General features: G+C 42.3%; 1 protein-coding gene across 1 annotated transcript; it reads right to left on the bottom strand.

The window, feature by feature from the left end:
* Positions 1-418: 418 nt before the first annotated feature.
* On the bottom strand, positions 419-19179 carry zdhhc7 (zDHHC palmitoyltransferase 7). The gene is made up of 8 exons (XM_087832975.1): positions 19048-19179; positions 18011-18097; positions 11647-11997; positions 10260-10384; positions 9941-10037; positions 8191-8272; positions 4108-4238; positions 419-3685 (listed from the first exon to the last, which is right to left on the bottom strand). Exons 3-8 carry the CDS (start codon positions 11989-11991, stop codon positions 3503-3505), a joined length of 963 nt encoding a protein of 320 aa, XP_087689101.1. The 5' UTR covers positions 11992-11997; positions 18011-18097; positions 19048-19179; the 3' UTR covers positions 419-3502.
* Positions 19180-19502: the final 323 nt, after the last annotated feature.

Below are 19502 nucleotides of genomic sequence, written 5' to 3'. Positions count from 1 at the left end.
ATGAAGGAGACAAAGTTAGAGAAGCACGTCTGAGATGGTCTGGACATGCACAGTGGAGAGATTGTGGAATATACTGGACAAAGGATGCTGAATCCAGAGCTGCCAGACAGGAGGAAACGAGGAAGACCACATAGAAGGTTCAAGGAGGTAATAATGAAGGTCATGCAGAGGGTTCGTGTGACAGAGGAGGAAACGAGGGGTAGGGTGAGACGGAGCAACCCCTAAAGGAAGCAACTGAAAGATGATTTGCACACTGCAGCTGGATCACAAATGACTTAATATACATATACTCCATAATGTATGATGAAAATCAAAATCCACTCCAAATTCTGCCCAACCTCACACTTGCTGAACTGCTTTAAGCAAATCAGGAGCACGTGAGCATGAGTATGACAGGCAATTAATCCGAGTGTATAGCTTTAAATTAATCAAGTTTATTATGTAAAAGTATGACATTAACAATATAAGACATCATAAGATTATGACACCATTAAAAAAACTTGAATAAAACATTCCATTTATATATTGTTGATAGTAACCTTTATACTTTGCTTGTAAAGCTGAAGGACTTTTGTTCTTGAAGAAACATTCTCTCAGGAGTGTAGGACACAAAACTTTCACAACTGTTCATGGTGATATTAACGGTAAATCTGTGATCAAACACCCATCCTGTTAAGAACCATTACGACACAACACAAAATTCTCTCTATCCTTTATATTCTGCAGGACTCTGCTTCAACTGCCAACTACTGTGAGGAGAAAAAAAAAAGCATTGACAGAATAGTGTTGTATTGGTTTAAGCATCTTTGCATGTTGTTCAACATTCATCTTCCTGTGGTGATTGTAGCTTTTTAAAGTCATACAGCGGAAAGCAGAGATCATCAGTGTAGTCCTTCAGCATTCATCGAGTCTGTTACCAAATATGAAAAAGACATGAGACAGTTTAAGAGTTCGGTCATGGAGCAGGACGTCCTATTGTCAAATACTTGACCGTATCAATCTTGCCCAAATGATACCAATCAAATTCAAATGCTTTGACACACCAATATCTGCAATTACTTTTGTTTATGTACCCACAACAACTCCAACTTACAGTTCAGCACTGCATTAGAACTGTTATTTCTTTTGATATTTGCCTCTAATCTAATGACATAATAGTTTATTGGACTCGTCATCATTTCCTGCAACACATTTATTCAGCTGCTGCATGATTAGCAACATATACACGTGCAAAACTAAACAATGGGAATTTTAGTATTATTTTCTGAGAAATTTTAAACTTCTTTCAGTTATAAAAAGTTTCATTTTCTACTTTCTATGAAGCTTAACTTTTAACAGTTTTCAGTTTTTAGCATGTTAGGGACTTGTTGAATGTTCTATGATCTATATATAGTGAAAGTAAAGCAATGTTTAAATAGGAAATATATGAAATCCAGCAGAATACAAATGAGAAATGAGGCCAGCATTAAAATAATCCCCTGATATTAATTAGCTTTCAGTGCTGTGACCCTTCTGATGACAGTGCTGTCAAATACCATTCTAATGACAGCATGTTTTTCACAACATTACAGCCATAGAGCATCAGATATTATTTATTGTAAACAGTGGACACACAGTTCCTTTTCTTAACGACCACAGATGAAAACAAACAGCAGTAATATAGTAAGAGTCTAGACTTGACAATACTTTGATAATACCAGCCTGTGCATCTGGACTTGACTGTAAACTGCAGATTCGAAAAGCCACATTCATCCAGTGCCAACAAACTCGTTAGTTAGGCAGAGTGAAGTTAGGAGAGTGGCAGCCACAAAATTGATATTTTCAAAAAATCACAATATCTTTCAATCTCAAAAATGAAATTGATTTGATGTTTCAAAGGCATGGCAAAATGTTATAATAACACTGGGAAAGTGTCTGCTGCTGTCCTGCCACTAGATGGTACATGCCTGAAACTTTTGCAGTAATAGGAAAAAAGGCCTCACAAGCCTCTGCTGAGCTCTCCGAGACCGTATTAAAGCTCGTATAGTGAGCCTGGTACCTCAGTCTTTTTCAGCAAAGCACTCTTTTCAAATCTACAAGCTGACTTCACAATGGAGCTTTGCACAGTCGATCAGAATGTGAAAACAATGAGCCAAAGGAGGTTGTGCTAACGTTTCAAACCTTCCTTTTCAACTCATTGTTACACACGGTGGCCAAGGAGCATGTAAAGTGACCATGTCTGAGACTTGGCTCTGTCTTGAGGGCTTATAACGTTGTTTTTTAGGGTTTAAAATGCTATGAAGACTTTTCCGACATCTTTTGTATATAGTAAAATTTCTACTACACAGAAGTTCCCTCTGATTTCCCACACAGAGATTAAAAACAAAACAAAACATGACATTAAACAACGCAAACTTAGTAACATTTAGTCTTCGGCCTAATTCACGTCATCATGAAAGCACAGCCATCAGTTGTCCTGTTGTTTAACTGATTGCAGAGATAAGGAGATGTTGATCAGCATGTAGGAGTGATGGAAATGGATACACATATACAATTATTACAAAATGTTTTGTCCAAATAAAGACTAGCAGTAGTCGTCTCCTGTGAGTCATGGTCATCTGCTGAGGTGTGCACATGGTGATAAAGCTTCACCAATAAATTTCTTTTAGCTCGAGTAACCTAAACAACTTTATCTCGAGGACCCCCCCCCAACAAAAAAAAACAACAGAGATGAAGAGATAGAAAAAGCCAGCTCCTAGATAAGAATGAGCATTGTGTTCATTGTAGCTTGTTAAGATGATTAAAGCCTCATTTTCAGACTAAGATGCTGAATGAAGCCTTATACATGCAGCACAGTTCAAACTCTAATGACCACTGTGCTCCATAACCAAGCTTTTTCCTCAAGTGTCATGTAAGTAGTGCATGTCCTTGACTGTGAATCCCTTGTCAGTGGTTCTCTTGTCTGGGCCAAAAGAAAAATAATTCAAGCACTTTCCATTTCGACCCACTTGTGTGGCTCCAGTGATGATGAAAGATGTTGTTGATCCATCCCTCAAAAAAAAATTATTCAAAGACTTTTCTCCAATCTCATGTGCACAGCAAACAAAACATACTCAAGTTGTGTCCCAAGGTGCATTAGTTGAGTTCAAACAGCATCTTGGATGGTGGGGAATAAAAAGACTCACTTGAGTTACGTACTGCATGCGTTACCAAACAACACAAACCACATAGCTCCTCATTTTGCCCACCCTGCAAAAAAAAAATCCTGTTGTTCATCTGATTTGTGCAAAGCAATATCACATGTGTTGGATCCACATCAGCATGTGATAGACAACACAGACTCTCAGTAGTGATTGTGATACACTTGGGTCCCATTACTGCAGAATGTTTTGTCACCTACTCAGGAAAGACGCCGCAGGAGGTTCATGGTAGCTCCAGTCGAAGAGGGCATAGAAGAAATCCTTTTTTTCCACCACACCAGACACGGTGAGGTGTCGGTGAGTTGCATCAGTCTGCAGTCTTCTCAGACAGAAAACTCAGACCCACCACGGCGACCGTGGGTCAACAGCATTAGGCGCCGCAGACGCAGGCCTGTGAACGGATTGCACCACAGCAAAGATGGCGAACCCCCAAATACAGCTTTCATGCCATCCCATCTCATGCGACGCTCCCAAGTGGGTTTCTCGTTTTTAAGACGTTCAATTTCCTGCAACACATTTGAAGCCACCAGAAAGGAAAGATTCTCAATAAGTTGTCCATTTCCTTTCTCATTATCATGCTAACACAAACATTTACGCAGAGAACTAGAACGAAAGTCATTGCATATTAAATATACTACTATAGCTAAAGAAATTTAATGTACGCCTGAACAATGTCTCAGTTGATTATTTTATAAATAATATATCACTGCTATCTGGGTACACAACTTTTAGGTGAATTTCCTGTGACTTTTACAGATTAAAATTAATGAATGATCATGATTACCAATGAGATGACATTGCTGAGGCAGTAATATGACACCGTAACAACTTGATAAAATTAGTCTATGACTTCTTTCTTCGATTCATGCACATTTAATCCCTCCACTGCTGAAAGGAACAAAGCTTGGTTGGCGCAGTAGATACTGACCGTCTCGTCATTGCAGATGGAGTGGATCTGCGTACCAAACATTACAGCTGTGAAAGTGAGGAAGAGGATGGCTTCGAGACACAGGAAGATAAGCAGCAGCACAGACACCCCCGGAGAGAACTCACTGCACTCTGGTTAGAGGAACAAAGTTAGAGGTTTCAGAGTGCGCTGAACAACTGAGTAAAACAGAATATAAAATGCCAATCAAATAACAATACATTTAAAATAGGACAGATTCTAAAAGGGTAAATGTCTTCCCTTTGGGGGTTTAAAAGTCACATAGGTCACTGGATAAAATCTAGTGCAGACCATTAAAATAGTCCCTTTGCTACAATACAATTGCTCAGGTCAGAGTATTATCCTGTAGAGACGAAGAGAAGCTAGAATTTGAAGAATGAAATATTATCTTCATTTCCTTCATCTCCTCCGTGAATCGCAACCTTATCGTGGTGGAGGGGTTTGTGTGTCCCAGGGATCCCAGGGGCTATGTTGTCTGGGGGCTTTTGCCCCCTGGTAGGGTCTCCCATGGCAAATTGGTCCTGGGTGAGGGACCAGACAAAGAGCGATTCAGAAGACCCCTATGAAAAAAACACCGAGGGAACAGTTTACCCTGCCCGGGATAGGGTTACCGGGGCCCCGCCCTGGAGCCAGGCCCGGGGAGGGTGCCCGAGGGCGAGCGTCTGGTGGCCGGGCCTTAGTCCATGGGGCCCGGCCGGGCACAGCCCGAAGAGGAGACATGGGCCCATCCTCCCGCAGGCCCACCACCCACAGGAGGCGCCATAGGGGTCGGGTGCATTGTGTGCCGGGTGGCGGCCAGGAGCGGAGGCCCTGGCGGACTGACCCCCGGCTGCCAAGACTGGCAATAGGGACATGGAATGTCACCTCTCTGGTGGGGAAGGAGCCTGAGTTAGTGCGTGAGGTTGAGAGGTACCGGCTAGATATAGTCGGGCTCACCTCTACGCACGGCTTGGGCTCTGGAACCAGTCTCCTGGAGAGGGGCTGGACTCTGTCTCAGTCTGGAGTTGCCCCTGGTGAGAGGCGGCGGGCTGGGGTGGGTATTCTAATATCCCCTCGGCTTGCTGCCTGTACGTTGGGGTTTTTCCCGGTGGACGAGAGGGTTTGTTCCCTGCGCCTTAGGGTCGGGGAACGGGTCCTGACTGTCATCTGCGCTTATGCGCCGAGTGGCAGTTCGGAGTACCCAGCCTTCTTAGAGTCCCTGGGGGGGGTGCTGGAAGGTGCTCCACCTGGAGACTCTGTTGTCCTGCTGGGAGACTTCAATGCTCACGTGGGTAACGACAGCGAGACCTGGAGGGGCGTGATTGGGAGGAACGGCCTCCCTGATCTGAACCCGAGCGGTGCTTTGTTATTGGACTTCTGTGCTAATCACAGTTTGGCCATAACGAACACCTTGTTCGAACATAAGAGTGTCCATAAGTGCACGTGGCACCAGGACGCTCTAGGCCGTAGGTCGATGATCGATTTTGTAATCGTATCACCAGACCTGCGACCATATGTTCTGGACACTCGGGTAAAGAGAGGGGCTGAGCTGTCAACTGATCACCACCTGGTGGTGAGTTGGATCAGGTGGCGGGGGAGGACGCTGGACAGACCTGGTGCACCTAAACGCGTAGTGAGGGTGTGCTGGGAACGACTAGCAGAGGCCCCAGTCCGCGAGATCTTCAACGCACACCTCCGGCAGAGCTTCAACAGCATTCCGAGGGAGGCGGGGGACATCGAGTCCGAATGGACCATGTTCAGCGCCTCCATTGCCGAAGCTGCTGCATTGAGCTGCATTGAGCTGCATTGAGCTGCGGCCGCAAGGTGGTTGGTGCCTGCCGTGGTGGTAATCCCCGAACCAAATGGTGGACACCAGAGGTGAAGGGAGCCACCAGGCTGAAGAAGGAGTCCTATCGGGCTTGGTTAGCCTGTGGGACTCCGGAGGCAGCCGACAGGTATCGACAGGCCAAGCGGAATGCGGCTCGGGCAGTGGCTGAAGCAAAAACTCGGGTGTGGGAGGAGTTCGGAGAGGCCATGGAAAAAGACTTTCGGACTGCCTCGAAGAGGTTCTGGCAAACCGTCAGGCGTCTCAGGAGGGGAAAGCGGTGCTCTACCTGCACTGTGTATAGTGCTGGCGGAGCGCTGCTGACGTCGACTGAGAAAATTGTCAGGCGGTGGAAGGAATACTTCGAGGACCTCCTCAATCCCACTGACGCGTCTTCCAAGGAGGAAGCAGAGTCTGGGGATGAGGGGAATGACCCGCCAATTTCTGGGGGCGAGGTCACTGAGGCAGTTAAACAACTCCTTGGTGGCAGAGCCCCTGGTGTTGATGAGGTCCGCCCCGAGTTCCTGAAGGCTCTGGACGTTGTAGGGCTGTCCTGGCTGACACGCCTCTGCAATGTTGCGTGGAGATCAGGGGCAGTACCCGTGGATTAGCAGACCGGGGTGGTGGTCCCCATCTTTAAGAAGGGGGACCGGAGGGTGTGTTCCAACTACAGGGGGATCACACTCCTCAGCCTCCCCGGGAAAGTCTATGCCAGGGTGCTGGAAAGGAGAGTTCGTCCGCTAGTCGAACCTCTGATGCAGGAGGAACAATGCGGTTTTCGTCCTGGTCGCGGAACACTGGACCAGCTCTTCATCCTCTCGAGGATACTTGAGGGTGCATGGGAGTTTGCCCAACCAGTCTACATGTGTTTTGTGGACTTGGAGAAGGCATTCGACCGTGTCCCTCGGGGTGTCCTGTGGGAGGTGTTGCGGGAGTATGGGGTGTCTGGCCCATTGCTACGGGCCATTCGATCCCTATACAACCGCTGCAAGAGCTTGGTTCGCTTTGCCGGCAATAAGTCGGACTCGTTCCCGGTGGGTGATGGGCTCCGCCAGGGCTGCCCTTTGTCACCGGTTCTGTTCATAATTTTTATGGACAGGATTTCTAGGCGCAGCCAAGTGGCGGAGGGCTTTCGCTTTGGTGGCCTCAGGATCTCATCTCTGATCTTTGCGGATGATGTGGTTCTGTTGGCTTCATCGGGTGAGGGCCTCCAGCTCACACTGGAGCGGTTCGCAGCCGAGTGTGAAGCAGCGGGAATGAGGATCAGCACCTCCAAATGTGAGGCCATGGTTCTCAGCCGGAAAAGGGTGGAGTGCCCACTCCGGGTCGGGGATGAGGTCCTGCCCCAAGTGGAGGAGTTCAAGTATCTCGGGGTCTTGTTCGCGAGTGATGGGAGAAGGGAGCCGGAGATCGACAGACGGATTGGCGCTGCAGCTGCAGTAATGCAGACGCTGCACCGGTCCGTCGTGGTGAAGAGGGAGCTGAGTGTAAAAGCGAAGCTCTCAATTTACCGGTCGATCTACGTCCCTACCCTCACCTATGGCCACGAGCTGTGGGTAGTGACCGAAAGGACGAGATCGCGGATACAAGCGGCGGAAATGAGCTTCCTCCGAAGGGTGGCTGGCATCTCCCTTAGAGATAGGGTGAGAAGTTCGGCCATCCGGGAGGGGCTCAGAGTAGAGCCGCTGCTGCTCCACATCGAAAGGAGCCAGCTGAGGTGGTTTGGGCATCTGGTAAGGATGCCCCCTGGGCGCCTCCTGGGTGAGGTGTTCCAGGCATGTCCCACCGGGAGGAGGCCCCGGGGCAGACCCAGGACACGCTGGAGAGATTATATCTCTCGGCTGGCCTGGGAACGCCTTGGTGTTCCCCCGGATGAGCTGGAGGAGGTGGCTGGGGAGAGGGAGGTCTGGGCCTCTTTGCTTAGGCTGCTGCCCCCGCGACCCGGCCCCGGATAAAGATGGATGGATGGAATATTATCTTCATTTTCTGGTTCACTCTTACAGACAGACCCACAAGGGAGCGGGAAGTGATGGATGACAGCTCAATGATGGCTTTGCTGCACAACTTCAATGACTTGTGCAGAGTAGCTGTTCTGACAACAGGATAAAAATCTCTTTCATTTCCATACTCTGCTTCCTTTCTTCATGTCTCTAAGGAGTTTCAACCACTTGTACTAATAGTTGTATTTCTGCCTTAAACTGCATGTCTTTGACATCATGTGTTCATGTTTTTGATTCAAAGTTATGTTAGAGAAGCCTTACCGTTCCACTGAAGTTTAATACATGTGAAGAAGTGCATGCCACTGAGGCCGAGGGCATAGGCAGAAATCAAGGCTATGTACATCTATGGAGAGATGAAGAGAACAAAAAAAGTCACATATACAAAACAAAGAAGGTAAGCAAAACCACTCACAACCCAACAGTTTACTGACATTCACTGGAGTAATGTAGCCTTAAACTATAAATTTTACATTCACAAGTAGATGCTCTATTCACAAGTTTAAGTATTTAGACTTAAAAACAAAAACAACTTTCAATTTTAACCCTTTAAAACCTGAACCATGAAATAACTGCCAGAAATCTTTAATTTTTTGATAATGGAGTGTTTGTTGAACCTTGCCACCTGACCTGCTCTGCCACCTGAGCAGGTCAGCCACTAATCAGAAGGTCGGTGGTTCGATCCCAGGCTACCTCTTAGCTGCATGCCAAATATCCTTGGGCAAGATACTAACCCCATGTTTGCCTACTGGTGGTGGTCAGAGGGCCCGGTGGTGCCAGTGTCTGGCAGCCTCGCCTCTGTCAGTGCACCCCAGTGCAGCTGTGGCTACAATGTAGCTTGCCATCACCAGTGTGTCTGAATGTGTGTATGAATGGGTGAATGACTGAATGTAGTGTAAAGCACTTTGGGGTCCATAGGGACTAAGTAAAGCGCTATACAAATGCAGGCCATTTACCATTTAGACAAAATATATACAAATTAGTGGTGTTAATAGATTTAAAAAAATTAACTAATCTCAAAATTGTCTGTAATTAATCGCGATTAATCGCATTTACTTGATCCTGATTACTTGATTTTTTTCAACTTTATATTTAAGCTTGTAACAGACATTTATGCATTATAATGAAGTAAATGCAGAATAAACAAATAATCTATACTTAAATTCAAAGAGAATTTGAATAGTTTTCTTCAATCTTTTAACACAGGTTCTACCACATGTGTTAATTGCATTAAAAACTTTAACCGCGTTGACCGTGATGGTGGATTAATTTGTGTTAACGCGTTAATTTTGACAGCACTAATACAAATATTTGAATCTGAATTTTAATCTGCATATACATATTCATGAGTTTTAATTTATATCACATTTACTACATAAACCATATTTTTGCAATTTAGTCATTAAAAATGTGTCATGCAATTTATATCCTTTATATCCTATCCTGAGGGTTAAAAAAAAAAAGTTACGCTGATGATGTAGAGGTCTCAAAAACTCACAAAAACACATGTATCAAATACAATATGCTGGGCTTTAAAGGATTAAATGATGAACCTGTGTTTCCACAGATAACTTCTCCTTTATGGCAATCTGAAAGGAAAGTTAACTATGACCTTGTGCCACTCAACCATATATGACAGCTTTATGTTTCTGCCCTCAAAAAAGTTCGAGTCAGCACACGAAACCAGAAAGAAGTGCTGATTCTGTCAAGAGAGTCACAGATGGCCATGAAAGCACATTTAATGTCGGCATGTTCCTGCTGTGCGGTGCATCTCTACTGAGCTGAGCTGCTTATTTGATCATGGAAATGAAGCAAGTGGGGAGACTTTTGCAATATCTCCCATGTAGTACCAAATAAAATGTAATTTATGTATTTATTTAAATTTAAAATGAGTGGAAAACAAGCAATTTTCTAAGAGGATTAAAAACAGTATTTTCATATGTAAAACGAGCATTTCTACTTGCTTTGTAACTTTAACAAACAGATTAACTCATGACTGCAACTGTGTACTTACAGTGAAAAGAACAAAGAATCTCTGGTTCTTTTCTCCCACACAGTTATTGACCCAGGGACAGTGATGATCCATCTTCCTGATGCATCGTTTACAAATACTGCAGGCAGGAGAAAGGAGAGTTTAATTCATGACAAACTGACTGCTAATGCAAATGTAATCAGCTACTCTGTTTGTCCTTTCATAAAATATGTTTTTAAGGAACATTTTTCCTGCTACAACAAGCCTGTGTATTACTAAGTCACAGAGTCTGAATGTGCTTCTGTTCTCATTACATGCTGCTCATGCTTTGCCTGCTGCGTATGCATGGTGTTAGACTGACCTGCAGTGGTGTGCCCTCTCAGGCTTGATGCTACAGCACTTTGGGCACTTGTAGATGACCTCGCCAGGCTTCAACTGCAAGCTCTCCATATATTCCTTTGTTGCGTTACCCTTGGGAACTGCGCCCTAAGGAAAAGGGCAGACAGAAAAAGAAACATGCTTTTTATTATAAAGATCCACATAAATGCATTATGCTGGGGTCATTGAGAATTCAAGCATATACAGCAATTCACCCACTGTTCTTAATGTCTCTAGGCTGTGAGAGGGGAAAAAATACTTTAATTTAAAAAAAAAAAAAAAAGCACACAATGTCTACTTGTATAAAGTAATACAAGTAATTAATCTTAATAACCCAAAATGGCAATGGTCCAACTGAGACACAAACCGATGCATTGGTTCTTATTCACAATTCTTCTATTCTACTTGAGGACTCACAGCTTTTTCTATACAAAATGTCTGACTCACCCTCTCACGCAAACATTCACACAAGCACACATGTCAAGCATTCACGCACATATTCACACTCTGATGAATGCACTGGGTCCAACTCGGGGTTCAGTATCTTGCCCAAAACCATTTTGGCATGTCGACTGAAACACCCAGTGTGTAACTCCCACTTAAACTCAAATACACAGATGACCTTAAGACCTTGAAAGTACAGCTGAAACTCCAGTTTCTCCACTACAGCGTACACTTCTGTGTTTTACTTGGTGGATTTAAATTAAGCATTTGTTCAGGAAGGGCCACTGGGCTGGAGGCAACAGTGGGGCTGTCACCAGACATTTTAGTTTCTTTGACTTAGAATCAGTTGACATTTCAACAGCAGCACTAACAGTATTAGACGTGCAATCCCCCCGACACATGACTTTGCTGTATTTAAACTATTCGCCAAGTATTAGAAGCAAAGTCAGTAGCAAACCAAATTAAAAGTTGAACGTTTTTTTGAAAACCTCAAATGCTCTTAACAGATTAGAGTAACAAGCTGACAGAAATTCAGTTCAGAAGACTGCACTGTGCTGCTTTCGTGCACAGCATCCACTCACACACTATCCCTAAGCTTAGTGTCCCAGATTACATCAGTGAGTGACTCCAAGTATCACTGTCAGTGATTTTCACTCATGGTGTAAGCTTCACTGTCAAAACATCTACTGCAGTAAGACTACTATACAAACTCTGAGCATCATGCCACACATCTTTATTTCATTAAGATGATTTGATAACCAAAACACCAAAAATTTAGCTTGCAAAATTACAACAATAAGCCTGGTTCTATTTAATATTTGTAAATGTTGTTTGTTTGCAAAAACAAATTATTACCATCAGACTGAAACTCTCACACTTTCAGTGACCTTTGCCTTCTCCACCCTTACTGTATTAAACATACTTACCGGGTCAGTCAGCATGGTGCGCAGGTGCGAGGCCAACGCAAGCACAGCCAGTGAGTTGAAGGTAGCGCCATTCAACAGCGAGTACCAGAAGTTCTTGGCAGGCAAAAGCATGACGAAGTTCACAACAAATTCAGCGTACAGAACCAGGAACCAGGTCATGGTTGCACACACCATACCACAGCTGTCCTGAATAAACCACAGAGTGCGGTTTCCTGCTGTGTGACCCACATGTGGACCTCCAACCATCACTCCGGCTGCAAGGCTACCTGTCTCGACATCCGCACCTGCTGACAGCAGCGGATGGTGCTGCTCCATATCTCGTAATCTGTGGTTTGAAGACTGCATTCTGCCCTAGAGAGAGGAAAGACATTCGAACTTAGTAGCAGTAAAAGTAATTGCAGTCAATTAATAAATACGGTTTAAGCTAGAAGCAGTACATCAAAGAGACAAATAGTAAAATGTTTGGGAAAAAAAATGAGGAATGTGTGTTAATTAAGAGTTCTACAAATAGCATCAAACAAGAATGTAAGGTACTTATTCTTAGGTCATTATTATCTGTAAAATGACAACTAAACCTTAGGACAGCAGTGATTATAACTAGTGATCAGAGTGCTTTCCAAAATAATTTGAAATCACATAATCAAATCATTTCTTAATAGTTTATGGCAACTTTACAAATTCAAAGTTTTGGACAAACGTCTGATGCCAGCTGACACAAATGGGGCAAAGTATGTATATGATCAATGTGGCTCAACCCTGGACTCAACCCCCTCAAAGCTCAGGGCCTGTTGAGCCTTTCAGCATGATTCATTGGCGTACTCTTCAAAGTCGCAAGCGAACATTCAGGACCAGCTGGGGAAACTATCTCCACAGCTTCAGGATAAATCAATGGCTATTCTGGTACCTTTAGGAAACTGATCCCACAGCTGAGCTACATGTTCAGGAGAAATAAAGGCTAATAATAATTTGTGGTCCTATTTTCCCTTTGGCTTGTAGGTTTTATGTTAAAAAAAAAAAAAAAGACAAACCAAATAATATAACAAAGATTTTTAGATTATTTGGTATTGGTATTTAAAAAAAGAGAGAAAACAAAAATCACACAGCCTTACTTTAAGGTCAAATCTAGTGTTTCTACCATTGCTGGAACACTTGAACCACCAAACACTCAAACGGGAAGAAGGAGAAGAAGAAGAAGAAAAACAATTCCATCCATCCAGGGTCTAGCACCGTATGACAGCAAATCTGGGGGGAACTGGGGCAAACTTTGTCTCACTTGTGGCAAGGTTATATGATGTCGTCAACTATTTGTACCTTTCTCTCATCACCTCAACTCCACACATAACACACGAGTGAGGAGGTGACAGAAGAACAACAGGGAAAGGAGAAACTTGCACGTCTGGAAAATTATACCAATATGCAGTAGCCTAATGACTCTTACACTGAGCTGTTATGAGACTAGTGCAAATAAATTGCTGAAAGAATGACTCCAAGGAATACAATTATTAATTTAACATTATTATCTGATCAGTATACTCAGTATTGGCATACGCCCAAAGCCAAATGGAGACCGGAAACTGTGGGATTGATGCATCCTTAGTGCACATGAGTGTCTGCTTCACGTGCCTATATAAAGAGGAGCAGAGAAATACAACGGATGGCATTTTAAAGGGACAAGAGGAATAAAAAAATTAATACAATGTCCAGTTTTCACAACAGAATACAAGCGCCCCTGCTAACCAAACACAAATATTAAAGCTCCTTAAAGTGATAAGACTCAGCCAGAAGAACAACCTTGCACAAGGTCTTGCCACCCCCATCAATCTTACACTATTTCCTCATTACCATGCTACAGAATTGACTTAAGGCGAATAGTAGAGGTGCTTTAGCTGCTTCCTTTAGGTAAGCATTTAAATAAAATGAGACAGGAGATAGGGTGGTGCAAAGCTAAGCAGTCAGTCTTGTGCAGAATTTCTAATCAGACTGTCTTTGGAATACCCTGGTGATATTTGCTTGTGCTTGCACCTTCAACACCTTTCCATGACAGTAACTTTCACTGAAGTTGCAGTATGAGGTTTTTACCCTGCAGTGTTGAATAGTGCCTTTCTGGCTGCCAGAAAACAGACATCCTCTTTCTCTTTGGGAGTTCAGTTCAAGTCCCAAAGTGATTTCACGGTAACTGGTTCAAAATAATAGAGGTGTTCTGTAAAATCTGTGTTGCAAGGTGACACTTTAGTAGTGCATGTTTCATAGTCTGTGTGGATTGTCCCTTTTGATAATATGGGAAATTATCTATATTGTTACACAAGAGTAAGTGCTAGAACACACAAATTCTTCCAAACACTTTCTACATGGATAAAATCTTACGTCATGCAAGTTAGCAATATAACTTGTGCAAACAACTGGTTCAGATAGTAAGAGTGGTCAAACTGTCTCTGCTTTAACATATCTTAGCTACAGATATAGTGCACAAAACAAATGTTTACCATATGTTTGTATTTTTTTAAAGGTTACCTTTAACGACATACCTGTCTGATTATCATGCCCTTTCAGAGACAGTCTGTTTGTGATGGAGTGATGTTTTTTTAAGTACAAATTGTGAAAAGAAATCCTAATTTTCAGTGTGCAAGCACAGAAGTGGTAAAATTGCCGCTTTTAACCACTCTTGTTAATTGATGTTCCTTTCATTCAAGAACAATAGTTTTTTCTTTTTTTAATCAGAAGTGTCAGACACAACAGAAGAACAGACACACCTTTGAACACAAACTCAGAAAGGTAAATGTGCTGTGCTGCTTTATATATTTTTTCAAAACACACTCATGTCCCTATACACACATTGTGTCGTAACTTGTGTGTCTAATCCATGGGTGTCAAATATAAAGCCCAGGGCCAGAATTAGCCTGCCAAAGGCTCCAATCTGGCCAGCTTGGCAGCTTTGGAAAATATTAAGGAGGACATAAATATGGGGCATTTAACTGTAATTTCATAAGTTTTTGTAGCTCTTCTCCTGAATACCTCATTAATAACCATTAATACTACATCAAAGTAAATAAATAAATTAAATTACAGAAAGTTTGTTTTTTGCCATCTACTACAGAAAAGTATGTTTCTTTTTCCAGTAGCTCCAGAATTTAAAAAAAAAATTGTTAACTGATTATATAAAAAAAAGGACATTCTGTCAAATAACAAAATCATCTCGTGTTATAATTAAAATACAGATTGGGCAATATGATACCAGAACTTTTTTGTCATTTTACACACTTATTTCTTACAATTTAATCATCCCAAATAGATTTATTTAATTTACTACAGCAGCATTTCTTCATTGTGAAGAAAAACTGGTATGCATGGTTTATATTGATATCTTCTTTTTCATATTAAAATATATCAGGGACTAAATGTGTAGTTAAAGTTCTTTACTAGGGCTGCCACAAACGATTATTTTAATAGTCGACTAGTCACTGATTATGTTTGCGATTAGTCGACTAATCAGATCATGCATCCATTGGACATAAAACGTACAGCTTATTGCACCAGCATGCGTCTGCCCTTATATAACTATCATTAGCTTACAGCTGAAGTGTTTAAGGTATGTGCTAACTAAAAATAAAGACAAGATGATAGTTTATTAAACTTTTAATGAATTTTGCAGATTGTCTCAGTGGAGCTTAATAAACTCAGTCTCGTCTGCTCCTTGCTCTCTAAAATATAACAGGGCACTGGAGTATATTCTCTACCATCTCACACTTCTGTTTAATCAGTTTTCTATTTGACGTTTATTCAGCTGTGTAAAAACTATAACTTTAATCTCAGCCAAACCGATTTACTCGGGAACAAATAAAACACTGAAAAAAGCCAAACAATAACAGTTTTAAGTTATCTAAGTGACTTATATATCATGTTTAACCTGAGTAGCGAAAGACCGCGGGGGGTTTGAAAATGATTTGCCGGGAGTCCGGTGTTCTCACCGGCTCTAGTGAGCCTTGAACCCCGGCTAGCTATCGAGCTGGTGGGTAACAGATGTCTCCGAAAATGTCGGAGCGCTTTTACAAATATGTGGTGTCTTGATAAACCGAACAGATATTTGAAGTTTACACAGCTCCATTCTTGCCTGAAAATATGTTCAAAGTTTATTTTGTGACCCAGAAAGAATAATAAGAGTAATATTAAAACTAAGTAGCTGCCGCCATTGTTGGAAACAGGAATATGCTGAGCCGTGCTATGAATTCTGGGATAGGTTGGGCCATACGCCCGACCCATCCTTCAAATCTGGGGAAAAGTAGAACACATTTGTCGGCTGCATTTGCAGAAGTCTTCAAATTTGGAAAGCCTTTGTCGCGTCGGTGTAACGTAATCGGCCTTCAAATGCGGGCACAAGAGGATGCGGTTCCTGAATTTGGACACGGCTACGATATCGGAGACTGCTTCTTCTTCTTGGAGGTTTAACGGCAGCTGGCATCCTTGTACATGCAGTGCTGTCATTTTCTGTTTCAGTCCGTTATTACACTCTTAAATCCTACTACTTATTCCTGCGTCTTTCAAATTCAAATTCAAATTTTATTTGTCACACACACACACACAACCATACACTTAAGATACACGTAAGATACTTTCAGGATCTTACAAGGCTTTAAACTACGCGTCGACTATTAAATTTGTAGTCGACAATTTTGATAGTCGACGTAATCATGACTAGTCGACTAATCGTGGCAGTCCTATTATTTACACTGACAAAAAGGAGAGTTTCACTGGTGCGGCCCACTATAAGATCAAAGAGAGCTGTACGTGGCCCGGGATGTAACATGAGTTTGGCATCTCTGGTCTAATCTAATGAGACCACTCTGTGCATATTGTAACCCTCCAAATAAACCACAGCAGTGCATTTTTTTTTCTATATCGTGCAAAAAAACAAAATACAGGATGTCTTACGTTAATAAAATTCTCCATGTTTTTAAACCTTGTTTATATATAAAAACTATCTTAAAACAAAGGAAGTTTGTTATCAAGCGACCCGAGTGTGAGGTACGGAACAAAAACAATAAACCACAAATAAAGCTTCAGTTATGAGATGACTGTGTGTGTCGCTGAATTTTGCACTTCCTTCGTATAGACAGACTGCAATATTTCATATAGCAAAGCTGAGCTACTGTTTCCCACCCAGTTTTAATGGGTATAACAGGAACTGAAAAAGTCAGCCCAGAAACTGATAGTGACCGACTGTCTAGCTCATATACATGCTTCACTTCAATTAATTACAATGACAGGAAAAACTGTTTGTGCCAGTTGATGAATATACTGAGGAAAAGCTGCTCAATCACCAGCAGTCAGCTAGACTTGCTAAAAGAATAACTCATTCACTCATTGCATATTCCCAATACCACTGGCAACATTGCATTTGTATGTTAAGAAGTCACGCTGAAGTTTAATATCCACAAAGCTGATGCCATTAGGACCACAGGCCAGGTAAAGACAGACAGCATTGCCAGTAGACTGTTAAACTAAATAAAAACAAACAAAAAAGAAAATCACCATCCTAAAGAGGACAAAAAATGCTCTTGCTAGTTTAAGGAGTATTGATTTTTCCATTGTCAATAAAGAGGAGGTCCATTAAAGCCGCAGCTGCTGCTTGTCCAGCTGTCTGCCCTTCCCAGTCAGAGGGCACAACACTACAGCCACCAACTGTCCTCTCTCCTCCTTTTCCTATCTTTGTAACCAGAAACAGCACCCAAACGCTATCCTGCTCAGATCACTTTATGGGACTCACACTAGTCTTGAGTCATCGCATGCCAACAGGGATGTAGCAGTTCCACCAAAACAGAAACCAAGATCACGATGCAAACGCCGACAATATCATCTCGTGGTTCCATCTTCCTCTACCATGATATCCACGTGCAGCAGTTAATGCCTGTTTAAAAGTAGTTAATCCTGTTAAAATCAGACGTTATCTGATTGAATTATTGAGTTTAATTTTTGTTCATGATCCAAAGATTTCCCCCTGCTTTTTCCATTTCTTTTTTGTTACTCATCCCCTCTAAAATCTGAGGTTTGTTATATCCCCAACACGCTAAGCAAGAAAGGAAATTATATGAAAAAAAAGATTTACTTAGTTATATTACAACTCACTGTCACATTTTACATACACCATTAGAATTCAATATTGCAGGTCAGATTCGCTATTAACAATTGAAAATACCATAAATTAAACCAGCTTGCAAGTGAATCAAGCAAATATTCTCTGCTGATCTGAATCTCGCTAGAGGGCTTTTCATCAGCCAAAACCAAGAAGTGGAATGCAACTTCTCCAGGTTTTGCATAAGCGACAAACTGGTGACACAAGCTCCTTCCTCTGTTTGCTCTTGTTACATACCTAATATGTTCCAGCTTCACAACAGCATGCTGTGGTGTGCACCTCCTGGGCCAGCATTCAGGACGAAATACACATGTGGACTGCTGCCTGAAAAAGACAAAAGGCACACAAATATTTGTTCAGTTTCCACAGAGTGTAATGAACTGAAGTTATTACTTTTATTTATTTATTTATTGATCGTGACCAGCCATAATTACAGATTGAAGAAACCATTTCTGTCTATCAGTTTATACATCGCTTAATTTCCTTATAGCAGAATGAGAGTATTTTCCATCTATATTTACAACTGATTTTTTACTTCCAGGTGGCACACCCATAATTAAGGCAAGTCATGGTGATGAGGTGAAACTGCAAATATAAACAGTAACATTTTTTCCCCGAGTTGGTCAATCAGTCCTTCTCTGTTTGGATCAGCTCAATGTGGTCAAACTATAGTAACACTAATCAAATACACAAATTAATAGACACGGGGGAAAAAACACGACCAGTTCCTCAACGTTGATACAAAAAACTAACCATGTAAACCTTTCAGCAACTCTTTAAGAAACTAAACTGAAATGTAAAGGACTTTTTTTTTTTTTTGTTTTAAACTAGTTTGACCAGATACATATTATTATTATCAGGGGTCTTTAGGCGTCTCGTCACTCAAAAAGATTGCTTAGAGGTATGACTGATCAGACCACAAACCACTTTCTCATTGATCATCCGCCATCAGTGGAACTCGTCGTACTAGTATAGGTATCACTGACTATCTGTCTGCCAGCTAAAAGCATCAACTGGGGTCGATCTTCAGATCTACAATACCTGCAGAGGTCGTGACAGAAACTCAACACTTCGACACAGGCACGCAGACAGACACGCGCGCACGTACGCCAGCACGCACCGCTAGCCTGACAGTTCACATGCAACCGGGATGGCTGGTAAATCTCGCTTGCTAACAAGCCACTAAAATAAGCTAACGCCGCTAGCATGCTAACACTGTATACGAATGACGAGTGAAAAAACAAAACCTTTGGAGTGACAGCTAAATTACAAACCTTAATATTCGTCATGTATTTTCCTGGGAACTCTGTCTCAATACATTCTGGCGTAGCGTTTCAGCTGAACTCTTAACCCTCAAAGCAGCTGTATCTGCAGCAAGCGACACATCGTTTGAACAACGGGCTGAAAGCCACCAGTAACAACAGAGCTTCCGGGGTTCGCTTCGGGTTTGTCCGGTACCTTTCGTAATATTTCGTCGAATAATATTTGGTTAAACACTGCTACCGTGTGGTTAATGATAGAATTGTGCCTAAAAACTGCGATACCATGATTTCTCCACTAGTGGGTGATATTGGCCAATTACAGTGAATAACCTTAGGTAAAGTTCAAGTGAAAAAGCTAAACTATAGTTAAAGAGCAGGTGATGTGTGTGTGTGTGTGTGTGTGTGTGTGTGTGTGTGTGTGTGTGTGTGTGTGTGTGTGTGTGTGTGTTTTAGATAGTGTGTGTGTG

This window comes from Neolamprologus brichardi, chromosome 1 (genome assembly GCF_056152115.1).
Source record: "Neolamprologus brichardi isolate AB-2024 chromosome 1, ASM5615211v1, whole genome shotgun sequence".
Lineage (NCBI taxonomy): Eukaryota > Metazoa > Chordata > Actinopteri > Cichliformes > Cichlidae > Neolamprologus > Neolamprologus brichardi.
This window is presented reverse-complemented; position numbering and strand designations above follow the sequence as displayed.